Source organism: Varanus komodoensis, unplaced genomic scaffold, assembly GCF_004798865.1.
Source record: "Varanus komodoensis strain SLA01 unplaced genomic scaffold, ASM479886v1 scaffold9, whole genome shotgun sequence".
Lineage (NCBI taxonomy): Eukaryota > Metazoa > Chordata > Lepidosauria > Squamata > Varanidae > Varanus > Varanus komodoensis.
The window spans coordinates 29,186,085-29,203,967 of record NW_025336598.1 but is presented as its reverse complement, the minus strand read 5'-3'; the positions used below and the strand labels follow the sequence as shown (position 1 = coordinate 29,203,967).

General features: G+C 44.3%; 1 protein-coding gene across 1 annotated transcript in view; it reads left to right on the top strand.

The window, feature by feature from the left end:
* The window catches only part of NOSTRIN (nitric oxide synthase trafficking), a 17,440-nt gene extending 363 nt beyond the window's left edge, over positions 1-17,077 (top strand). Inside the window, exons 2-14 of the mRNA XM_044418310.1 lie at positions 422-484; positions 692-773; positions 2,527-2,589; positions 4,298-4,396; positions 6,130-6,255; positions 9,846-9,944; positions 10,024-10,149; positions 13,034-13,142; positions 13,612-13,700; positions 14,038-14,163; positions 14,660-14,774; positions 15,396-15,521; positions 16,926-17,077. Of these exons, the coding sequence (XP_044274245.1) occupies positions 422-484; positions 692-773; positions 2,527-2,589; positions 4,298-4,396; positions 6,130-6,255; positions 9,846-9,944; positions 10,024-10,149; positions 13,034-13,142; positions 13,612-13,700; positions 14,038-14,163; positions 14,660-14,774; positions 15,396-15,521; positions 16,926-17,077 (1,375 nt within the window). The remainder of the gene's footprint in view (positions 1-421; positions 485-691; positions 774-2,526; positions 2,590-4,297; positions 4,397-6,129; positions 6,256-9,845; positions 9,945-10,023; positions 10,150-13,033; positions 13,143-13,611; positions 13,701-14,037; positions 14,164-14,659; positions 14,775-15,395; positions 15,522-16,925) is intronic.
* Positions 17,078-17,883: the final 806 nt, after the last annotated feature.

The following is a 17,883-nucleotide window of genomic DNA, read 5'->3' as shown; positions in this document are numbered from 1 at the left end:
CCCCATGGATTTCAGTAGGCCTCCTCCAAGCATGGTTAGCTCTGAAGGCACCCTTCTTTATGGGATACTTCAGAACCTGAAAGAATCGGGCAGCCCTTTTGCTTCAGTAGAGCTTCGTCTGTGTGCCAGAACAGCACAGAGATTAGTCTCACAGCTGTGGCCTTTCCCTCATGGTATTTATTAGCAAACATTACAAATCCACTTCCCAAATTTTGAGATGCACGCTGTTGGTTGTATGGCACAAGGACAGACCTGTGATTCTTCTCGTAAAACGATGGTCTACATCTGCAAATATTAATACAGAGAGGGTAAGACTTCTATAGTGGGCAGTTTCTTGGCAGACATAATGCTGACATCACAAATAAAGGAAATGCAGATGTAAGTTTTTTATTATATGCTGTTCTTTTTGTTCCCTCTTCAGTTATATTTGTAGTGCCTGGCTTTGTGTTTCTGAGGGGATGAAATCTGCATCAGGTTTGCACAGGTCAGTACATTGCGGTACATTCTTCAAAGTCTGCTGAGGGCTAGAAAGATTTAAAACCTGTACAGTAAACATTTCAGTTTTTATGGCTTGCTCTGGGATTGCATGGAGAATATTTATAACCATTTCCTTTGTGGTTGTCTGGCAAACAATTTCAGAGAAGGCAAATTTTCATTCAGTAGATATATATGTTTTATGTTCTCTGTCCAGGGAACTTGGCAGAGCCATTCAGATGGAAGCAATAAGCCCTACCAGTCGTGTCCTGGACGAGCATGCGAAAAGGAAAAAAGCAGTGAGTTCAAATAACCTTGCTTTTCTGATCATCTAATGCAGGATTCTTCAGTTGGGTGTTGGACTAGAACTCCCATCATCCTCAGGTAGCATGGCTGGGATAGGAGTTTGGAGAAGGGTGATTAAATGCAATATTTTGATAGCATTTGTGCATACTTTGGATCATACAGCAAATTTGACTCTTGAAGATTTTCCCTCTTTCTCAAGGGAAAAAAAATCTGCATTTGAGCCCCATATGCTCTCCAACTCTGAACAGTTTGAAAAGGTAAAAGCATATGAACAAAAGATGCTCTTTGCTACAGCCAGCCCTAGATAGCAGAACATCCTTGAAAACACAGGTATGATCCTCAGTGTGAGGGATACTCAAGAGCTGTGCTCGGTCATCACTTATGCCTGGGAATATAGAAGAATATAATTTCTGCTCACAGAGCATGTGAATGTGTCCTGTTCATAATCTTGAGCAGGATGGAACACCTTTTTTGTAATGTTGCAGATTCTTAAAATTATGATTGCAATATTTTTAAAATATATTTTTTCATACTTTAGTTACTGCGGAAAGAGGGCACACTTTGACAAAGCATGCACAGAAATGCACACTTCTCCCATTCAAGCAAGCCAACCCCCGCTCCCCACAAAAAAAACCTCAGGTGGAAAACAAAAATGAGCTGAGCTATGCTTTGAAGTAATTGCCAGAAAATGTAGGGGACTTGAAAATCACTCGTTCTCTCATGCCAGCTTATGTTTTCATCACATGAGATGCTTTCAAATTGCTTTCAGTTCTGGGCCTATTGCTTAGATTCAAGAAGGCCCTCTGTCAGGGACTTCCAAAGGAAAGTGTTTCACCTGTGCCACATCTGCTCAGGATATATGACCCTTACTAAAAAAAAAAAAAAAGGTAGTTGACTGGCTTCTGCTTTGAATTTTTTGTCAGTGAGATGGTCTTCTTGTTAGGAGGTTGGAGGTACATCCAACCCCAGAGAGCTGGGAATCCCACCAAAGCGGATTGTTTAGCAGTGCAGAGAACTGCAGAGGGAGGAAAGTGGAAAACTCCCATCATGCTAGTTGACTTCAAGCAAGCATCCATGGTTGGATTTAATCCAGTGTGTTTTTGGGGTAAACCTGCACTGATAGAAACACAACTGCCTAACATGTTATGGGGCAAAGAGTCTGAGGAAATCTGTGCTGCCCTGGAATTTTTTCATTATGGGTTATGGAATAAAGGACATGTGTTTAAAAGAAAAATGACAGCTTTCAATGAAACAACACATCTTCAATGCATTCCAGTATAATTTCAAAAGTGCCTTTCCTGTGAAAGACTGCTTTATTTTATTTTATTTTATTTTATTTTATTTTATTTATTTCTATATTTCCCATACACTCAAAACAACTTTCTGGGCAGTTCATAGAGACAAAATTTTGCTCTGTTGAAGTCAAGGGTGGCTTGCTGTTGATTCCATAGGAGCATGATTGTCACAGGAATCTATGAGGATCAGGCTTTGAAAGTGAACTAGGCTCTTATGAATTTGATGGTCTTGCATTTTTTTTAATCCCACTACATTTTTGGGAAACTTATATTTAAATCTTTAGATCCTGCCTTTCCTTGAAAATTCCAGCACTGCTAAGTTAATGTAGGCTGTCTACATAGAAACAATATGATTCATGTAGTACTGATCAGAGGTTTCTGTGACTACAGAACAAAACCTGACAATGGAATTATTTGCTTTACAAATGTGGTCGTGTTTCTCTTCCATAAGCTAGACAATGCTGTTGAGAAGGCAGCCGAAGCGGTTATCAGCAACTGGCGTCAACAGATAAAGGCAAGTTGCTATTCTTTGTTATCACAAAACTGCACAGACATCATCCACTCCAGCCTTCCCCTAGTATCTGGTACCCATTAGGTGTGTTGAGTTACAATTGCCTTCAGCCATGGCCATGCCATCATCTCCACTGTAGCCCAAAACATCTGGAGGATGCCGGATTGAGGAACACTGACCTTTTGAAAGTAAATTCTGCAAAGCCCCATTGATGGCATTTATAAGCAAGCCAGAAGTGCTTAACTAGAACTAGAAATGTCCCTTGATTTTGCAGAAAAGGTACTGGCTGGACTGTAATGCTATTTGTGTATGTATGGAGAGCCAGTGAGCAAGGCTGGGACTCAGGCAACCTGGGTTCTGGTCTCCACTCTGCCATGAACTCTCATCCCAACCTACTTCATAGGGCTGTTGTTGGGAGGAGAATACTGAGAGAAGAATTAAATGAGCCACTTTGGGTTCACTGAAAGCCAAAAGGGAGGTGGGGTGTGTGTGATAATATAAAATAAAATAAAATAAAATAAATGAAGTGAAGTGAAGTGAAGTAAAATAACTAAATAAAATGGATATAGAGAGCTATTGAGTTTAAATACAAATCTGGCTTTTACCCTCATATGGTAGGAAGAGGCAGTTCTATACCTCTTCATATCAAAGGAATAGGATGTTATACATTGTGGAAGGCAGGCACTTGTGTAGCCAACATCATCCAAAATTTGGGTGAGTGTCTTGGAAGCATTTGTGTCAGTCTATAGCAGCCTTCTTGAAACTTCCTCTCAGATGCGTTAGATGAGAACTCCCAGCATCCCCAACTGTTGACCATGCTGGTTGGAACTGATGGGAGTGGAAATCTGAAACATGTGGTGCACAGCAGGCTGGGGGAGGGCCGATCTACAGGCTGGAGCACGGGCAGCTGCCTTTACCAGGACCGCCTGTGCAGCACCTGCCACACACCCGTCAGCATTTCCTGCACAGGCGTTCCAGATTTCCAGGCAAGGAACTTTCCCAGCCCTACCTGGGACTTCTGTCCATTTTCCTATTGGGCTAACAAGGCTATTTACATTTGCTTTCTGGCACAAGGCTGCTCCCTAAGGTCCTGTAAACTGAAAAGGTATTAGCTTTTACCTGGTATTTAGCTGGCATGGGGATCTATGCATTTCATTTCCAACTTAGCTGGTCCCTGAGGTTATTCTGCAATTACTATTTAGGGATTTTAATATATTAAGCAGTAAAAATATTTTAGTAAATAAATACCATTACAACAATACAAATCTATAGAAATGGGGTTTTTCATAATTATTGACTGCACAAGCTCAGCCTTTGCTGAGTTTCTGTAACTTCTTTACTCTGTCTGAATGTCCGTGGAACTCCTTATTGAGATGTTTGTAGAATTTGTAAGCACAAGGGTTACTGCATGTATTCAAGAGTGACTAATAATTTGGGATGCACAGTAATATTTTTTAAAATCCTACACTTTATGTAGCATGCACTTCACTCATTATTCAGAAATACTGAGTTATTTCCCACTCTCAGTGCAGTGACTGTCAAAATCATCCTGACCTTCTTCATTAACAAAAGATGAGCTTGGACAGGGAAAATAATCAAGACATCAACTAATAAATTGTCTGAGAGATCACACCTGTAGCTCACCATGAGAATATTGCCTGCTTCCCCCACAAAAACACATTCCTGTTGATTTCTCTATGTTTGATGATAGGCGAAGAAGAAATTAAAGGAGCTTACTAAAGATCATGAAGCCCTTTTCCGTGAGACAGAAAGCTCCCAACTCTTGACTTCCCCCAAGACCAAAAAGAAGGTAAGTATTCAGATAGGTGTGTGCCTTGAGAGGAGTAAGGTTTGACCCAGAGTGAGCAACATGGGACGCATGGGTGAGCACTAGTGGGCCCTTGGAAATGTTCCTGGCAGCCACTAAGGTGTCCATCCCCTCCCAATTTTAATCTCTTTAGAAACCTTCACAGGCATTCTTATCAAGTTGGGCTCACCTTCAGCCAAAGCAAGAGCCTCCAATGGCAGCTGCAGCCATGTGCTGCTTGGGTGTGCATGCATGGAGACCCAAGGTGTGAGTTGGCTGGCAGAGTGGGAGGGGAGAGAGGAAATGCATTTGCCCTCTGTGGAGCAGGCTTTTGTTGGAGCCACTTTGTGTGCTGGAGCTCAGAATCTGCCTCTGCCTTCTGCTCAGGCTTTTGGGCAAGTCACTTGTCCTTGGTAAGTAGCCACACCAACCATGGCAGCCACCTTGTCGTGACACTCAGAAGAGTTTCTCAAATGGACAGGTGTGCCCAGAGGCACAAAGACGTTGGCCCTCACCTTCTTGTGGACAGGATGTGGAAGAGTCTTTGGCTCCCCAGGCCAGGAATTCCAGCACCCCTAGGCCAGCAGCATTAAGATCTGGGGTGAATACAATCCTCTGCAGTGAGGGTGGGGAACCTTTTTGTAACCGTCATGGGCAACTGCTCCTGGGATGTAGCCTGTCAGGGCTAGATGCTAGGGGCATGTGGCTCTGAAGCCAAGAACTTTAGGAACAGCCCTGACTTCTGCCCCCACCACTATCCCCCCCCGCCCCCGCCAGTGGGCTGCTGGGTTAAGCACAGATGGCTCTTGTCAGAAAAGCTCTTGAAGTTGGACTGAGGGCCGCATGCAGACTGAGGGCCCCAGATTGCTTTAGAAGAGCACCAAATGAAGCACGGAGGAGAAGTCTGTCCATGTCTCCTGACCATGATAACTATGTCCAGCCTTCAGGCTGAGAGGCAGTGGCTCCACTGTGTACCTTCTGCTGAGAGTGAGGCCTGGTTAAGGCCTGTACTGGTTGTGGGCTTCTCTGGGACATCTGTTTGCTCACTGTGGGGAAGCGGGTTGCTGGACTGGGAGGATCTTTAGTCTTATCCAGAAAGGTTCTCCTTGCGTTAATCCCGTGACCTCTGACCTGATACCCAGGAGTACTGGTGCCCGTGCCCCCACAGATACCTTCCTTGGTGCCTGCTAGAGCCTCCTGCCCCTCCCTATTTTTTATTTTAAAAGGTGGGCGGATGGGCAACAGGGAAATAAAGCCACCTGCCTTCTTCATTTCCCTTTCCCAGAATGCTTCTGGGTCCAGAACCTGTAAAATGAGTGTTTTGTGACTGACTACACCCATGGCAGCCATTTTGTGAATGGCCAATCCCTCATGGAACAGCCATTTTGTGATAGCACCTATTGCATTTTTTCAAATTCTTAATGGTCTCACAGACCAAATCAACACAGTAAAGGACCACTGTGTTGATCTCATAAAATGAGAGGCATCAAACTGCTAAGTATTTGGGAGTGGTGGGGAGAGTCCTTCAGCCTTGTACAGCATGCAGTGGTGATCTTCCTCTTCCACACACAACATTGTGTCTGTTGCCATGGCACCAATTGTCAGCTATCCAGAGGTTGACCTGCCCTCTCTAACCGGCTATAGGAGGACAAACTCTCTAGTGAAGTTAGTTACCTCCCCTGGGGAAAGAAAACAACAAACAAACACCCAGTCCTGAATTTATGTGTGTATTTTAGTTGCTCAGAAACCTGGAAAAATCTGCAACAAAACTGGCAAAGGATGATGAAGATTATTATAAGAAGAATTTAGCTGCCCGTGAAACAAGGTTAAAATGGGAAACCACTTTAGAAAACTGCCACCAGGCAAGTCCTTTGGGGTTCTTTTCTTATGATGCAGCAGGATGTGGCCTTATAGAACTTTCTCCAGCATATAAACAGGCCACATTCTGCTTTTCTCTCCATGTTTTATTTGATTTTCAATTCAAGGATGATGAGGTACCTCCTGATTTACAACTCTGTGCTCAAGATGAAAACTCAAGGCCTGAAAAAGCGCTCCAAAATAATAAAAATACCCCACTATTTTGTTTAAAGTATGAACATTCGAGGGAAGGGCCATGGCTTAGTATGGAAGCACATGCTATTCACTGGGGGCCAGTGGTGGGGCATCTGCCTTTGCCCCTTCTCACCACCAATACAGTTCTCTGTGCCAGGGCAGGAGGCGTGTGACCAAGCAGCCTGCCATGGTGGGAAGGAGGGGCAGGTCTCAAGGGCTCATGTCTGCAGGCCACTGGTGGCCTGTGAGCCCTCGGCAGTGCCCAACTCTGCCTACTTAGACACAGACCCTGAGTTCAGCTAGAAGATGGTAAAACTAGTGCCACTGCTGGTTTGAGTAGAAAAACCCCTCCTGAAGCCAACTCAACTTCCCCTGTTTATTCTGCATGGACACAGAGGACAAGTCACCCTTCCCACAACATGTGCCAGAAGTCTTACACACTCATTTCATAATGGAGTCTCTTCTCGTGACACCATCGAGGCCCTTCTCCCAGCCTTGAAATAGCACTGTAGTCCTAGTCAGGAGCTCTCTGGGCTTTCAGACCTTGCCAAACAGGCAGTGGAGGCTTTTGTGGTTCTGGCTCTTTGCAAGGGAGCCACGCAGGCCCACGTGGCTCAAGAACGGACACGGCCACCTCTTCTCCAACATTTGCATCTCAATGCATCAGCATTTGCATTTGCAGGAGTCTCAGTGGTAGGCTCAGGGCCTGTTGCAACCACTGGATTCTTCTGGGAAGCTCCATGGAGAGGGATAAGAATGGTGGAGGAGGGCTAAGAAATTCTCTTTCCCTGATCTGCCCAGCTGATCACCCACCAGGGATGATGGCTATGCCCCCACTTTTCCTCTGCAGAGTTGGCTTTAGCACTCTTCCAGATAGCCTTTGTCACTCTGTTGATCATCTTCCCCACCTCAAGGACCACTACATGATGGGTTTTGTCACACTTTCTAAAACCATCCTGTGTGCCTCCTACTCACTCATCCTTGTTACCTAATGCATCCTCACATCACTCTTCTCATTTGTACTTTGGTTCTCAAGGCATGCTTTACACTCAGTTCTAATTTATTTCATTTATTCACAAATTCACAAAACTCTACGATAAGTCCTTTTGTGCCTTATCACAACCCAATGTTTAAACTACAGCAAATGGGCACTTCCAAATCCTTCGCTGTGTCAAAAGGGCCAGTGTGAGAACTGTCACATTTATTTGTGCAGTGATCATCCATTAGAGGCAGCTATTCAGTGGATGCAGACATGATAATGGGCAATTTATTACTTTCCTTGCCTTCCATGCAGGAAGCCGAATTGGTGTGAAAGTTCCACAGAGGATGACAGCAGTGTTAATGTTCTCATGATTTCTTTAGATTTAATAGCTCGTTCTAGCCTCCAGAAGAGCCTTCCCTATCTGGTGTCATCCAGAATTTTTGAACTGTAACTCCCATCATGCTGGATGACAGGGACTGATGATGGTTGTAGTCCAAAGCTGGAAGGTACCAGGCTAGGGAAAGCTGTGCAGCATTCATTGTTCCTTGTCCTTTCCCAATACTTTCTCTGTGAAGGTTGTGTAATGAAAGATAAAATGCTGGTTTGAACTAATCTCTGCTGGTGGACATCTATTGCAATAAAAACAACAAAATCATCTTGCAATGCCTTAAAAACTGACAAAGGTAATTTGGCATAAACATTGATGGGTCATGAGTGTTTCTACACAAGGCATGAGACATTTATCATGCCTACCCACAGATGTTCATGGGTTCTCTAGTAACCCTCCAGCTTCACTTCTGGCTTTAAGCAGCATTTTCCAGGAATTATTTTAGGGAGGAGAAAATGCAGCATTTCATAGTGAAAATGCTTTTTTCACTTGTGTGTTTGTGCTATTGTGCCATTCCACAGTGCCACCTAGAGGCTGTGTGGAAGGAAAGGAAGCACTCCTGTACTGCTCTGGTCTGAATTGTGTGGCAAAACTAAAAGTAGATACGGCTGGTTTAGAGCTGGTCAACAGCCTTGGTCTATATCCACAAAACTTTTCATTGTTATAAAAATAAGTAAATTGGTTAAAAGTGCTTTTAAGAAGTACCAATAAATTGCCCATAAATTTCCTGCTCAATCATTTTTTTTGAGGCAGAAGTGTAATTAAATGTTGTTACGCATCACTACCTCCACTGAGAACAACTATATTTTTAATTACATGCTTAAATTTACTCCAAGCCTTTCAGCAATCTTCAGTTAAAAGGAACACCTACGTAAAAGAAATGAAGAGAACAATCCACCCAGGGTTAGACACGCCATTCTGATTGGTTTCAAGGGGAGAGAGATAATTGTGTGCTTAATGTGCCTGTCTCAGATGGTTTCAGTCCAGCCTTTTCAATTCATGGGACCTCTTGATTCCTGTGCCATGAGTGGGCTGCTTCCATTTATAGGTCTTTAACACTTCAAAGTGGAGGATAGAAACTGCACAGTGACCTTTTGAGATCAGCCAACACTCCATAAATAGCATTTGTGCACCTGGATGCTGTCCATACCCCAGCCCCCCAAAATCCTAAGTTGATCATCAGGGTGGATGACCTGTGCCTCCAGGACTCAGGGCCCACCGCTGCCCCCAGTCAGCCATTTCTGCAGCTCCCACTGTGTTACCTACCATTGCAGCCACCAAAATTGTGGCACATTTGCAAGAGACAAAGTGCATGGGAGCATGTGCCTTGTCTCCAGGTAGAATCAGGACCCTAGAAATATGAGTCCCCTTGGAAAGAAGGCCCCTGCTCCCCACATACCTTGTTTTCCTGGGAAATTGCTATCATGTTGGCCCCTACTACTGCCACTAGAAATTCAGCAGCAGCACAGATGGGGTGTGGTTTCCAGGGGGCAGTGTGCCCCCCTGAATTGGACATCCCCAATAACACATGATCCATTCTGAGGTCCATGTGGGAAATAATTAATGTGAAGAGATCTTTACTTCTTTGCATCAAGCATCCTTGATTATTTGGCTTTCGAAAGACAAATCAATAGTCTTCGTACCATAGAACAGAGGGACATTTTTCTTTGTAAGCTGAGAAATGCTTGTGGCTGAAGTGTAAACGGGGGGGGGGGGGGCCCATATTGCACTGACTGGAAAGGACTAAGGATGAGTTGTTTTGTCAACCCCAGAAAGCCTTATGAAATGACTCATGGGATAGGGGTGAACCTCCCCCAGAAACTAGTTCTAGAAATATTGGTTGGACATGGCAAGGAAGCAGATTTATGCTAAATTTGAGCACAAGGGGGATGAACCCTCTTTCCGAAATTCCAATGTGGGGGCCAAAGGCCAATGGTGGGTAGGGCTGAAAGCAAAGGGGATGTGGCCAACCTTCCAGAGCTTACCAATGATTTTTAGTGCATACTAATTGCTTTCTCTCACTTAAATAGGGTTTTCTAGAACTTGAAAAGGAAAGACTGCATCTTCTGTGCAACACGTTGAATTGTTACAACCGGCATCTCTCCAATTATGGACAGAGCCTAATTGCTGTAGGTGCATGTCTTTCAGTTCCCCTCAGACATGACTAGGAGCTCTTCCTGTATCTAATCTTGTGTATTCTTGCCCTAGTGCCACACGGAGATTCAAACTGCTGTTGCCAAAGCTGATGCTGATAAGGACGCACAGACACTGGTGGAAGAAATGTCCATGCCTGGCCCAGAGACCAAGCGGGAGTTCTTGCTAACAGATTATTATGTAAGCATGTTGTGAAAGACTCCGCCAGGATGAGTGGTAGTAGAGCCTGCATACTTCAGGAATTGCTGGAGGTGTCATACCTTAATGCATTCCATGGACACTTTCTGCGTGTCCCACCATCAAGAGAGGCTAAGTTGGAGGAAGCTGGGCCATCCTTCTCTCACATAGCGCCCTCTTGTGGAAGTTCAGTCAGGAATGTTGGGAGCTGTAAGACTTTCTTCTTTCTAAACAGATGAAGGATTGTGCCCTTAACTGTATTTTAAAGCTTTGAATTACTGTTAATGTTTTCCCATTTTTAAAAGTTTTTGCATTTTAAAAGGTTTTTAAATTGCTGCATTTTAACTGTATATGGCCCTATTTGAGCTGAAAGATGACCCAGATGTGTACATGAGAGAAACCATGCTATGCAGTGCAGAACTCTGAATGAAAGGCAGGTGATCTCAGCAAGGACAAAGTGCAGTGCTCCGTTTTTCCGCCCAAGGGTAAACCACAACTATCCGCTTATGCCAGGGGTCCTCAAACTTTTTGAATAGGGGCCGGTTGAAAGGTGCCAGGGATGGGCGTGGGCCACCAAGGCAGTGCAGGCAGGGGGCACGGGCCAGTCCAGGGGAGGGGGGCATGCGTGCACAGAGATCCTTTTCTCCCAGTGAGTCCAAAACAATCTCCTTGGGAGCAAGCCAGTGCCTTGGGGCCGGCTTGCTCCCAAGGAGATAATTTTGGATTCGCTCTGAGAAAAGGATCTTCTGGCAAGGTGCCAGCTTGCTCAAAAGGAGATCCTTTTCTCCAAGAGAGTCCAAAATGATCTCCTTGAGAGAAAGCTGGCACCTCGCGAGCAAACCAGCATGCGTGGTGAGCTATGGAGGGCCAGGTCCATGGGCATGGCGGGCCGGATCCAGCCCACAGGCCGTAGTTTGAGGACCCATGGCTTATGCAATAGATACAGCCTCAGTGGATTTATTCGTATCAGAATTAAATGCTCTCTGACTGGTTGACCCTTGCAATGAGAATCAAATTTGCTGCTTCCTGCATCCCTCTGTCCTGTTCTGTCCCTTTGACTTGATTGCTATGCAGGCCATGGGTAAAAGCCTTCCATGTGGAAGCATTCATGCACAAGATTCCCTTTGTACGCAGTTACCATGTGCACTGACCCATTTGGGTGCAACATTTGCTGTCGCTGGGCCAGGTGGGTTGGTGGTTGGCTGGCGGATGTTACATGTAAAGGGACCTGTACGCATGGCAAGTACAGTTAACTGTGAAGGTGCGCACACAGAACACTTATATGCCTAGGGCAGGAGTGTGCAACTGGTAGCCCTCTGAACGGGAGGAGGTTCCCATGATCCCTCACCACTGGCTATGCTATGCTGGCAAGGGCTGATGGGTGTTATAGTCCAAAATATATGGAGGGCCACAAGTTATTCCTCCCTGGCATAGAGCATTGCCTGTCTGGCTCACAACCCGTACAAATCAGGCCAGAGACTTATGAGAATGTGCTGACAGACAGAATCTTGAGATAAAAGAACCTTGAGAGTTGTCTTCTGTATTCATCGACAAATGCTATGAGATTACACAAGATTTGAGTGCTGTTGTTATTTCACGTTCTTTGCTTTTGTTCTCACTAGCTAGAAAAAATATTGCAATAAAGTTTAAATTCATATTGAAGAATGGAAGTTGAAGAGTAGTCTCAAAATGTAAAGCATTTTAATCAATAATTTGGCCACAGAGTAGATCCAAAAAAGAGCTTCCAGTATTTCAAATCCAGTGCACTATTTGCTCCACTAAGGATTGGTGAAAAAATACTGATTGCACATACGGAATTCCTAGATGACAAGCCTGTTTCTTACCATCCCTGGGCTATCTGGGATTGGGTACTGAGAGTCTTACTGATTTTGAATAAATGTCTTTCATGAATCTTTAGCCTCCTATTGTCAGACAAACTCTGTCCCTGTGAATCTGCATCTTCTAAAAGCTGTATTTGCATAACAAGCCTCTGCTAATAAAGCTTGGTGATTCTCTAAGGAAGTCTGAATATTGTTAACTGTAGTAACCCTAACCCTCATATCAAACTGTTTCATATTGATAATAGTAATTTAACATAATGCAATATCGGGTAAATAACTATGTTTGTGCTTTATTCTAGCTGCATGACTTAGGGTCTAGAGACTGAAATCAGCAAATGTAGGCCACAGAATAAATTTATGAGCCTAAAGGTGCAACCTTATGCATGGTTAGACTGAAAAATGACCCACAGCTCCCAGCTTGCCCCAGTCAGCCTGGCCAGTGGATCAGGAATGGGGCTGGGGCTGGTCAATGGGTGCCTGAGGATGATGGGAGTTGCAGCCTACCTCCAGAGGATATGCGTATGGGTAAAGCTGGCCTGACTAATATCAGGCTGTCCCGTTGATGCCAGTTCAGAGGCATCAAGGGAGCAAACAATCCCTGTAGGAACATGGACTGCTGCTGGACCACTTTATAGGAGAAGCCCTGATCGCTACTTCAGAGCAGCCCTCCCTGAAAAATAGCCATCAAGCCAGGGCCTTGGGGGCAATGTGCAGGTGACCTTATGGCCTGCGATCCCAACCACCTTCCCTGTGGATGGCAAAAACCCCATGCATCCACCTCTGCTGTCCGCACTAGCTCATTGCCTGGAAGGCTCCCCCTGCTTTTTGAATTCCTGCAGAAAACCTCAATGGGGCTTCAAGCGTCACCACTGGCTCTTTCCCTTTTGTGCTAAGGGCAGGACTTGATTTGTGGAGGGAGTGCCGGGGCCATCAGGACTTGAGTGTTCCTTGTCTCAGGCACACACTTTTAACAAAGCTCCTTTTCTGATGTGGGGCATTGTTTTCTTTTCCCAATAAATCACATGCCTGTTTCCATCCTATGCAAGGAGGAAGACTCCACAAGCCTGATTGAAAAGGAGAGGAGACAAGCTTCCATCAAGGCCAAAGTGCTCCGCCTGCAAAAGGACCTAGAGAAGGCACTGCAGGACAAAACAGGTGAGCTTGCATGACAGCAGTACTAAGACCAGCATCTTCTAGCCAGCCTTGCTGTCTGAAGAGTTGTAGTCTTTTTGGTCTCTATCCATGCAAAGGATCGTCCCTTAAGTGTTTTAAATAAGTGCTTCCAGATGATACAGAGTCTATAGATTGATGGTTTAACATGGTGTATGGCAGCTGCCCCTCACCTGATCCTCTCCAGGAATGCTGGACTACAACTCCTATGATGGGTGGGGATTGTAGGCACCAGGTTGAGGAAGGGTTGGAATGCAGTACATGAATGTTCGTATAAATAAATATCCTGGGATTTCTTTAAATGGGACAGTATCTCACTAGAGTTAATATCCAGAGATACTTAAAACTACACAAAGAATTAGTAAACATTGTATGTGAGAACCCCACTGTGCAGATTAAGCCGTATTTTTAAAATGCTTCTGCAATGGTTGTGTCTTATTTTTTTCTTTTTAAGCCTTGGAACAGATGCTTAAAGCTTATACAAAGACTCCTCAGTTCTCAGATGCAAAGAATCAGAATGATATCACTGCACAGCTTGAAGAGGTAAAGTTAATATTTGCACTACCTTTATGATGCCTATCTGATTTTGTTTTCTTTAGTTGAAATCCAATTTTAATTAAAATCAATGTAAATTGATATGCCCGGGTCTCCTATAGCCAGTAGCAGATTCACTGAGCAAGTTTGAAAACTTGCCAAATTAGTTCTGTTGGTTCTATTTGAATCTGGATTTCAGGCCCAGAGACAGAGAGAAAACAAGCATCTCAGCACTGGGAGCCTGCTTGTATGTTGCAGGCCTGCCCCTGAGATACACAGGTGAAATCATTGTGCAGCAAAATACTGCTTTACTCATGAGCATTTTTAAAAATTTGTATTACTAAAGACAACTCTGAAAGTGACCCTTCTGCAAGCCAATTACTTCAAGCTGGCCAGCGTGCTAGCAGAAGTTGAACAGAAGCCTAACCCGACACAACCCTGGAATGACTGCATTTCGAAATGGAAAGAAAAGGTAACATTAAAGGTTGTGATGCTGAAGTCTAATGAACCTGGAGTGATGATCCGATCATTCTTGCTGAGGCTGGGGAGGAAGCTCTGGCCTTGGAGGTGAAATCCAGTCTAAAATCGATCCAGTTGCTGAAAGACTTGCAGCTCTTAGGGGCAACCAGTCTCTCAAAGGGCACAGTAAACAGACAGACAAAATCATGCATGCTGGAGTTGCTGGGAGGTTTTGGTGCCAGTTTTCAGATTGTTTGCATCAGTTGTGGACAAATAACTACTCTCCTTGTTAGCTGCCCTTGATGAAAAGGATCTGCAAACTAGCTTCCCCTTTACAAATCATCCCAGGTGTCCTATTAGCAGATACCATTCTAGTACTGTAAGATAAAATGCAAAGCTTAGAAAGCAATGGTGAATTACCCAATATTTATCAACATAATATGTAAAGAATGTCTTTTGATGTTTTCAAAAGTCTTTGAGAATGGTTTCCTTTTCTCCAAAATGGATAGGACTGCGTGCATTATTCTGTGATAACCACTTGCCCAGTTAAAATGAAACACTTGAAGCGAACACTGAGTACCCAGGTGGCCAGTGAAGTAGGAAGCCACGCAAGCCACTTGCCAGGTAACAGTGCAATTCAATTCACAAATACTCCACGTCTTGGTCATCTTGTGTCTCCTTGAGTTTTTCTACACAAGCCTGTCTGTCACTGTATCTGCTTTCAGTTTTGTCACAGAAGTCAGATCCAAGCTCTACTCAAACAGCTTTTACTTTCCTGGTTGTCCAGTAGCTAACCTCTAAGTAGTCCTGTCACATAATAGTATTATCATCCTTACACAAGTGGGAGAAGAGTTCTTTTACTTTCAGACATAGTACAAATTTTCCCCATTCAAAGCGGGGGCGGGGGGAGTACTCAAAAAAACCAGAAGAGAAACTGGAGTAACGAACCTGTGAGTGAGGAATCATGAAGGGGCAGAATACCTTCTGACAAGGTCCCAGTAGAAAATGGAGTACCTAATTAACTGTTTTGAGTTGGTAAGAGGTCTCATAATTTAGGGCTGAGCGTGCTTGCTGACATCCCAGATCTGACCCTGTCCCTCTTTAATTCTCCCCTCCGTTAACCCTCCCTTCACTGCACGTGCACCAGTGCCCCAGCCAGGATGCTTAGTGGCTCTTCATTATAAGCATCACACCACGGTTCTTACTGCCTGATGTAAACAGTGTCACTTTTTTTGTACTTTACAGCAATAGTGAACCATCCAAAGTCAGCAGCTTCTTTGTCTGCAGCCAATGGGGATTCAGAGTATGGAGCCTGCAGAGCTTTGTATGATTACCACACAGAAAGGGAAGATGAGCTTCATTTGAGGAAAGGTAACTGTTCCCCTCCCTTAACATGTCTTGACAGAAGTACTGGCTTGAAATAGAGGGAGGGGTTAAAACCCAGTCTCCCTAGGATCTCATCACAATTAAAAGAAGTTTTAAAATGTGTAACCAAAAGAGCTAAGCTTTTTCCACCATGTTTTCTAGGGCATAGGGCCCATTGAATGCAATGGAACCTACATCATTAAGGTCAGGTGATGTGTTCTGCTCTCAGCTGAACTGACTTCCTCAAGCAGAGGGTGTAATCCAGGGATAAGGGTCATGCTTGGCTGGGAATTAGTGGGATTGTAGCCTAACAGATCCAACCAACACCAGGTTGGGTAAAGCAGGGTCAATGTTTTAAGTATTTCAGTTGGGCCAACCTCACGGCCGCTAAACATGTCTGCCCCATTAAGCTAAAAATGTTTGTTTCAGAATTCTTATGTTCTGCCCATTTACCTGAGAAGTACTTTAAGAATGTAAAAAATAAAACTTATCTCCAGTCCTAAGGCAGGACAGACTTGTGAATTAAGTTCCTAGAAGCTTCTAATTTACATAAGGTTTTGTACACAAATAACTGTGGATTTGGAAAAAACATTTCAAAAAATTAATTTGTGTGATTCTCAAAGGAATAGTGTTTAAAAACCAGCTGTTTGGAATCAGAAAAAAATAAAGCTGTAAATTGGAGAAGTGATATTGATGCAATCACAAGTTATGGCCTATAGCTGCATGCAAATCCTTTATAGCTGATTCTTCACTGGTTGGATCCAAATTTAGTCATACTTGGTTGACTACTGAAATCAGTGGCTTAAAGCTAGCCATAACATCAGCTTCGTTCATTTCTGCAGGTCTTCTCTTAAGTACAGCTAAGTTGGAATCCATTTTGTTTCCTTTGAACGAACCGGGCATTAACTAAAAGAAACTATGCAGAGGGTTTCTAAAATCTACTGCTAGAGACAGTGAACTGATATTGGTGGGGAAAAGGCTGCGAGAAGCCAGCCTTGTGCATGACAGTAGTGCATCTCCAAGGGCCGAACCAGCAGTGAACGTCTGTATTAAGCAAGAGCTTGCTTGTTCAGCTATGAAGCAGGTTTAGGGATTATGGGAGGGTGAGTGAAACACCACCGCTCGCTGCTGTATACTGAATTAAGCTAGTTACCCCCAGCCTGGCTCCAGGGCTGGCTCATCTGCTTTGGTGCTAAGCAGACACTGAACTACATACAAGAGCCCAAGATGCACTCAGAAGCAGTTGCTCTGCTTTAGTCTCCAGCAGGGGAGGGGTTCTTTTGGAGGCCTATCCAGGCAGAGATTTCTCTTCTTGGTCAGAGGTCTGTGTTAAACTCAGAGCTAGGCTGTTAAGGTGCTGGTGTGCCTGGTCAAGGAAGCTGGTGTAACATAGTGTATATTGCCCTCTAGGTGATGTGATTGTAATTCACCGTAAGGAAGAGGACGGATGGTGGTATGGCTCCATAAATGAGAAAAGGGGTATTTTTCCAGCTACATATGTGGAAGAATTCATTCCCCCCACTGCCAAAAGCCTCACTGTGGAAGACGAAACCTCTCTTTAAATTGAACAAGCAAGGTGATTGCAGCTGGAATGGAACAAGTCCAGTTTACAGTGTTGATTGCTTCATGTTGACTATACATTAACACATGTATCTCTGAATGTCTACTCCAGGGGTCTCAAACTCAACTTACCTGGGGGCTGCTGGAAGTAGAGTATGGGTGAGGCTGGGCCGCATCAAGTATTCCACCACCGTGGTGGTGTGGGCCACTCATCCCGCGGCCAGCCCGGGAGCCGCTGGCACTTTGAAGGCCGCAGGGCCCCTTCCCCGTGCCCCACCCGGCCCAACAATTGGCCCGCAGGCCGCAAGTTTGAGACCCCGGTCTACTCTTGCTATACTCCATCCTTAAAACCATACTGACCCTGCCAAGGCTGTATATATGGGGAACTTTGAAAGATTCCACACTTTTCATTTTTGGTGAATTATCACACTACCATGAACATTAAAAGTGAATATCATATCAAATTCTTTGAGACAGTTTTTATTAAGATAGTGACACCAATGCTTAGGCTGCAATCCGACGCAGATGTACCTGAGACATAGTGCCAGTGAACTCAATAGGGATTCCTTTTGATTAGACATTTAATGACTAGTGACCTAATCCACCATGCTGGATAGCACAAATCTTGGCATGTCCTAGGAGGGAAACTGACCTCTTGTTTTTCTTCTTAAAAGGCTTAGCTGAGAAGCAAAACTTACACTACCCATTGAGATACTGGGTTCAACCCAGCCAAATTCTATGTGCAGAAAACTTTAGGAGGAACACTAGGGTAAGAAACCAAGAAGTTTGCATTGCCAGAAGGAACAAG